Source organism: Rhagoletis pomonella, unplaced genomic scaffold (assembly GCF_013731165.1).
Source record: "Rhagoletis pomonella isolate Grant_MI unplaced genomic scaffold, Rhpom_1.0 Rhpom_scaffold_04942, whole genome shotgun sequence".
Classification (NCBI taxonomy): Eukaryota; Metazoa; Arthropoda; class Insecta; order Diptera; family Tephritidae; genus Rhagoletis; species Rhagoletis pomonella.
The window spans coordinates 1-7,762 of NW_023463490.1; the positions used below are offsets into that span (position 1 = coordinate 1).

The 7,762-nt window shown below is 40.6% G+C and overlaps 2 protein-coding genes across 2 annotated transcripts; one reads left to right on the forward strand and one right to left on the reverse strand.

The window, feature by feature from the left end:
• The first annotated feature begins 351 nt into the window (after positions 1-351).
• On the forward strand, positions 352-1,218 carry LOC118754935. The gene has a single exon (XM_036489802.1). It carries the CDS (start codon positions 352-354, stop codon positions 1,216-1,218), a length of 867 nt encoding a protein of 288 aa, XP_036345695.1.
• A 4,061-nt stretch (positions 1,219-5,279) lies between these two features.
• On the reverse strand, positions 5,280-7,402 carry LOC118754934 (eukaryotic initiation factor 4A-like). The gene is made up of 2 exons (XM_036489801.1): positions 7,392-7,402; positions 5,280-5,534 (listed from the first exon to the last, which is right to left on the reverse strand). Coding segments are annotated over exons 1-2 (237 nt in total). The 5' UTR covers positions 7,394-7,402; the 3' UTR covers positions 5,280-5,299.
• Between the last annotated feature and the right edge of the window lie 360 nt (positions 7,403-7,762).

A 7,762-nucleotide genomic window follows, 5' to 3' on the forward strand; every position in this document is an offset into this window, starting at 1 on the left:
ATGGTAAAAATTTAAAAAATTAAGATAAATATGGTTTTTTTTCCCCCGATAAAAAATCCCAACAAGCCAACTCCAACCATAGATTATTGTATACCATCTTAAAGGCCTATATATCCTCTTCTCAGATCATATTCGATCTTCGAAAGCGAATGACGTTTGCTTCTTCCGGTTGGGTGCTTGCGACTTCTTCCTTTTTTCTTTTCTTTGGACATCAAAACCGACTAGACGTAATTATCAATTAAGAGAATTTAACTGGTTATTATTGTAATTATACTCAAAGATAATACAAAGCAAATAAAGTAAATTTGTGTAGTAAATAAAGAACCCAAATTTGGTGACCCCGAAAAAAGGATGATGGGCACTGACGACGATTCTGCCAATCGCGACCAGAACAATGCAGCCATTAATACGGACGTAGTTAACGCTGGCTCGCACGTGGAGGCAACTTTTGCGATTCCTAAAATTAACCCACCGAGTATGGCTGATACTCACATTGAATCCTATTTCATGTCACTAGAGTTCTGGTTTGCGGCATCAGGGATTATAGCTGACTCAAAAAAATACAACATAGTAATGGCGCAAGTACCACCTGCTAAATTGTCAGAGCTGCAAAGCATTATTAGTGAATTACCGACACAAAATAAGTATGAATATGTTAAGGAGAAACTTATTAAGCATTTTGCAGAAAGTCAGCAGCGCCGCTTGCAAAAAGTCATCTCCGAGATGCCACTCGGCGACTTAAAGCCTAGCCAATTGTTCAGCAATATGAAACGAGTTGCTGGACAATCCTTAAGTGAAAATATTTTAATAGATCTCTGGACAGCTCGACTCCCTGCCCAGGCACGAGCTGCAATCATAGCGTCAGAGCAAAAAATACTAAGAAAAGTAAAAATCGCTGATGATATAGTGGAATCCCTCAACCTCGGCGATAAATTTTATCCGGATTCCAACGTTCGAGCACTAACTAGTGAAAGAAACAACAGCGAAACCGTATCGGCACTAGAAACCTTACAGAAGGAAATCGCGCAATTATCTCAAAGACTGAATCACTATACAGCCGACCGTGAATCACCACGAAACCGCGGCCGAAATCGTCCGCGTGAATCCGTCCGTTCAAACATGGGTGGAGAGATGTGCTGGTACCATCTTACCTTTGGTAAGGACGCTCGAAGCTGTCGAAAACCTTGCTGTGTTGCACAGGCTCCCAACAAGCAATGACACACGCAGCACGTTGAAGCTGCTACTAAAATCCGCAAGTACGCAAAAACGGCTTCAATCAACCGCCTCAAAATCGCGGACACTCGCAACAATACTAAATTTTTAATCGACACCGGAGCTGACGTTTCGGTAATACCGAAATCTTTCAAGTTCTCAACCATTAATCCGACCAGAATGCAACTTTTTGCTGCTAATGGAACAAGCATAAAAGTACACGGCGAAACAATGCTTACGCTCAACCTGGGTCTACGGCGACAATTCTCGTGGAAGTTCCTCATAGCTGACGTAAACACTTGCATATTGGGTGCTGGTTTCATAAAGCAATTTTATAGACAATTCAACAAGTATTTACGCAAATTGTGAATACTCAAATACACCAGGTACGTTAATTAAAACATGCGATAGCTCCTTGCCACTACCTAGTATTTTAAGCAAGTACATCGACATCACCACGCCACAACAACCAGGCAGCCCCACTGAAACATCTATTCTGCATCGTATCGATACATACGGTCAGCCAGTTTTCTCACGCCCAAGAAGGCTGTCACCTGAAAAGCTACAAGCGGTAAGAAAGGAAATAGATGAACTCCTACGTCTAGGTATATGCCGACCGTCATCGAGTTGTTGGGCTAGTCCAATACATTTGGTTCCGAAAGCAAATGGGAAATGGAGGCTTTGTGGAGACTACCGCGCTCTAAACGCTGTCACTGTCCCAGACAGATACCCACTTCCCTTTCTACAAGACTTTACCTCTATTCTCTACGGTAAATCAGTTTTTTCAAAGATCGACCTACAGAGAGCGTTCCATCAGGTCGCCGTACACCCAGATGATATTCAGAAGACAGCAGTAACGACACCTTTTGGACTTTTTGAATTTCCTTTCATGACTTTCGGCCTACGAAATGCAGCTCAAACATTTCAACGTTTAATTCACCAGGTTGTCCGTGGCCTCGACTTCGTATTCGCCTATGTAGACGATATCTGCATTGCATCTCGCGACGTAGATGAGCATAATCAACACTTACGTATATTGTTCGATAGGCTACGTGCAAACAACCTCAAAATTAATGTTCCGAAATGCGAATTCGCGAAAAGTAAATTAACTTTTCTCGGCCATGAGATTACAAAAAATGGAATTCATCCAATTAAAGAGCGTGTGGCAGCAATCGAAACATTCAAATTGCCGAATACGGTGAAAGAGTTGAAAAGATTTTTGGCGATGATAAATTTTTATCGAAGATTCATCCCAAAAGCAATCGATGCACAAAGGCATCTGTTCGCACTTACGCCGGGAAATAAAAAGAACGATAATTCAAAGATCGAGTGGAATCCCAAAGCCATAAAAGCATTCGAGGAATGTAAACGCCAATTAGTTCACGCATCAGGCTTAGCACATCCGCAAAAGGATGCTGAATTATCTCTTTGGGTAGACGCGTCTGATTTCGCTGCCGGCACAGTCCTGCATCAAATTGTCAACGGGGAAATTCAACCCCTCGGGTACTTTTCGCGAAAATTCGACAATGCTCAAGTACGGTATAGTACGTATGACCGCGAGTTAACTGCGATTTACATGGCTGTGCAGCATTTTAAATATATCTTAGAGGGTAGGGAGTGTCACATATACACTGACCATAAGCCCCTAACTTTCGCATTTCATCAAAAACTGGAGAAGGCCTCAAATCGTCAAGCTCGTCAATTAGATGCCATTGGACAAATTACCACCGACATTAGGCATGTCGACGGCCAGTCCATTGCTACGGCTGACCTATTGTCACGCATCGGATCAATTCAATTGTCGCCGACTGTTGACTTCAACGCCTTAGCCAACGACCAAAGAAGCGATGAAGAACTTCGTGAAATTCTTCAAAGCAGCAATTCCGGTAAAATATCATTGGCTCTCAAGTTGTATTCGATACCAGGAACAAACAAACATCTCTATTGCGATAACTCCAAGGAAACTGTTCGACCATTCGTAACTAAGGCATTCCGAAAGAGAGTAATGGCGTCTGTGCATAATCTGGCTCACCCCGGTAAGCACTCAACTGCCAAACAAGTAGCGGAGCGTTTCGTGTGGCCGTTCATGCAAAGAGACTGCATTCGATTCGCCCGAGCATGTCTCGATTGCCAGCGCGCTAAGATCAACCGGCACACTCGTTCGCCATTGCAGCCTTACACATTGCCTGATAAACGCTTTACGCATATAAATATTGACCTCGTCGGGCCCTTTCCGCCGTGTAAAGGACAGAGATACTGTCTCACTATTATTGAATGGCCAGAAGCCATTCCGATCCCAGATATGACAGCACCAACAATTGTAGATGCCTTGGTTTCCCATTGGATCGCACGATTCGGTGTTCCTACTTATATCACCTCAGACAGAGGTTCTCAATTTTTGAGCACCATCTTCACTGAGTTAACCCGTGTCTTAGGTATTGATCACCTGAGAACAACCTCGTATCATCCACAGTCCAACGGACTCATAGAGCGTTGGCACCGTACATTGAAAGCAGCCATCCTGTGCAAAGACACTGGCCATTGGGTCGATCAGTTACCAATCATACTGCTTGGACTGCGAACAGTTTATAAAACTGATCTGCAAGCAACAGCCTCAGAACTAGTTTACGGAACGACTCTTCGGTTACCAGCAGAATTTTTTGGTGAGAATAGAGATTTGCGCACGGAGACTGAGGTAGTGAATCAATTACGAGAAGCTATGAAGAATATACGTCCTCAACCCACCACTTGGCACTCGAATAAGAGCGTATTTGTTCCTCAAGAACTCACCAAATGTACACATGTTTTCATTCGAAATGACTCAATAAAACCTTCGCTGAGCAAACCATATGATGGCCCGTACCGCATCTTGAATAGAAACCCTAAATTTTATGAAATCCTTTTGGATGGGAGGAAGACCAACGTGTCGATCGATCGTTTAAAACCAGCCTATACTATTAGCAGTAACCAAGACGCCGAAACTTATGGCACACCTCAACCGGTACCGGAATCTACGGAATCTACGCGATCTGGTCGACAAGTTCATCCACCCAGAAACCTGAAAGATTATGAACTTTACTAGAAGGGGAGTATTGTGGCCACTCCGAATTATAAAACGTTCATACTGGCAGCATTTTCATGTGCACAGAAAGTGTCATCTCATTTTCTTTTGAGTTGACGTTTGCTTCTTCCGGTTGGGTGCTTGTGACTTCTTCCTTTTTTCTTTTCTTTGGACATCAAAACCGACTAGACGTAATTATCAATTAAGAGAATTTAACTGGTTATTATTGTAATTATACTCAAAGATAATACAAAGCAAATAAAGTAAATTTGTGTAGTAAATAAAGAACCCAAATGTATATGCGTTTGAAAGTGTTTATGTTCTTCATATTTTCTAATATTTCATATTTTTAACATCAAAAAAACAGTTTTAGATATCGTATAGTTTTCGCTTCGACACATGTGAGCTGTGTTTCATAGAACACCAGACAAATACTATGAAACTCGATATGTTATCGTCCCCCTCATGTCAGAAGCATGAATATTCAAATTTACAAATTTTGAGTTAATTGGTTGACTTGATAACCTTGAATGTAGGGTTAAATCTCATAATAAAATCCAAACTTGATTTCCCAACATTTTCATGTGTCTGGCATAAGGAGGACGTTATATTTTAGAAATATAATCAGCCCTAACGCCAATTCCATGTGAATAAATCTTTCCCATAATTTAACATGCAAAACAAAAACAAATTGGGAAAAATTTTTGGGAATATTTCTGTGTTCGTATGGAATAGAAGCTTATGTCGAAAGGCTGGCTTTAGTATAATGCGGCATTCGCAGCATACGATTGCGAATGACTCACTGGCGCCGAGCCGTAGAACTTTTGGCAAATAAACGTGCAAGAAATAGTTCCGATACTAGCAAGTCAATAATTTTATTAAGTCTCATCAAAATATTCCTTGTCAGTTAAAGAATAAAGGGAATGCAGCATTATACTAAAGCCAACTTCCCGACATAAGCTACTATTCCATACGAACACAGATTTGTTCATGCGAAATTTGCGATAGGGCCGAATAATAAATTAATTACATACCGGATTGTGCCTGCGCAATAACGTCACGACCCTTCACACAAGGAATGATGGCACGCTGCTGAATTGCAGACGGTTTTTCAAAACCATAACCATAGATACCACGTAGTAACTCTTCGCGCAAATTCATATCATCAAAGTTGTCATATACCTCGTGCCAAGTTGACTCGATAACTCCCTCTGGATCCATACCGCCGGGACCTTCATGAGCTATATCACTTCGATCATCCCTACGGAAAAAGATTTTTAAATAATGAATTCTAAAAATACAGTTAAAATTAAAATTTTTCTTTTTATATCCGAGAAGGTGGTTCAAACATGCCTTTTTAAGTTAAGCCATTCGAGAAGGACCTATTTCTTTGCTGTTTACGCGAATGTACATATCGCTCATTTGCTCAAGAGAGAGTTAGGATGGCTCGTAACAATTCAAATTATCATTTAGCGATTTCATAACATTGCAAATTTGTATGGCTAAACTTTTACTTGTAAAAATTTGCCAGTGGACCATTTCGTGTAAAGTTCTCCCTTGTTTTCAATATCATAATGCTTAAACTTACTTTTCTAATGTACTGAATTAGATATTTTATTTTATTTTACGAAACGGGTGTGAAACACACAAAACATATTAATAAAATTACTTCAATAAAAAAATATATATAGTTTGAATACATATGGGTATTTACATGCAGCCGTAAGCGACATTTATACGCTTATACGATACATTTTTAAAATCGGATAACGGAAAGACGTGTAGGCACTCGAGTTCATATAAAACGGCAACTCAAATTTATTTCAAACGAGAAAACAAATTACAAACGATGAATAATTATAACTGACTGACTAAATGTGAAAAAATTTTACGTTGAATTCGAATTTTTAAAATTAGCACACTAAGCAACTATGTCTCACTCGTGTACTTGTGTACAGTAGCCATAGTAGTCCCCCCGGAGTGACTTTCACCACAAAAACAGTGTCTGAAATTCGTTTCAAAATCTCAAAAGGTCCTCGATACGGCTGCTGCAACGGTTGTTTAACTTCGTCTACCCGAACAAAAACGTGTGTGCAAGTGCGCAATGACTGATGATGGAAAGCCCTGGTTTTATTATGGTGAGCTGCCGGTTCTGATTGTATTTTGCGCATAAAATCCCGAAAATCATTTATGAACTGGAGTGGTTCTACTGTTTTACCTTGATCCAAAAAATAATCGCCTGGCAGGTGCAGCGTTGTTCCATACAGCATCTCTGCCGCACTGGCGTGGATGTCAGCCTTGTAACTTGTGCGAAGTCCCAGCATCACAACAGGTAGCGAATCCACCCAACTCGTTGAAGCATGACACATAAGCGCCGCCTTTAGCGACCTGTGCCAACGTTCGATCATACCATTAGATGCTGGGTGATAAGGAGTTGTCCTTATGCGTTTGCATCAGTTTTGTAAAGACTTCGAAAATCTTAGATTCGAACTGTGTTCCCCTATCGCTGGTGATTGTAACGGGTGCTCCAAACCTGCTGATCCAAACTTCAAGAAGCGCTTTGATGACGGTTTTTGCATATATGTCTTTTAAGGGTATGGCTTCTGGCCATCGTGTGAAGCGGTCAATTACTGTCAAACAGTATCGATAACCCTTGCGGTATGGCATTACTACGATATCGATGTGTATATGTTTGAAGCGTTCTTTCGTGCCTTTGGATTTTACTTCTCTGACAGTGTAAGCAGTTACGAGCCCATTTCGTTGTGTCGCGATTCATATGCGGCCACACATATCGTTGGTTGATAAGTTTTTGAGTCGCACGGGCGTTTGGATGCGATAAGTCATGTGCATTCTTGAATATCGAAAATCGAAGCTTTTTGGGTATGTAAGGACGGATCACGTCGGGGTCACCAATTGTAGGCACTCGAGTTCATATAAAACGGCAACTCAAATTTATTTCAAACGAGAAAACGATGAATAATTATAACTGACTGACTGAATGTGAAAAAATGTGACGGTGAATTTTAATTTTTAAAATTAGCACACTAAGCAACTATGTCTCACTCGTGTACTTGTGTACAGTAGCCATAGACGTGGCTTAGAGGCCCTAAAGTTCGACATTTTTATGAAATTTTTCCCCAAGAAGTCAAGATTGCCTATAAGTCAGTGGGTAATTTAATTAGGAATTCACAAGACGTGTTAACCGTTGTCAAGATACATGCTCTTTTTCTCCGGAAATCACAGTTTTCATTATTTTGAAACGCAGAGCATATAAAGTTATTATTAATATTATAAATTATGACTATACATTGTGCACTGACACTATTTAGTTTATGATTAAAAAATGGAGTTCATCAATTTGTGCAGTGAGCGGCTCACTTGGGGAGAAAATGTCGATCGTATCAACCCCATGGCCTCGGCGAATATTGACATGAATTCTTTTACACCTAACCACCACGTCACCGCATAATTATCTAATAAAAGTGGCAT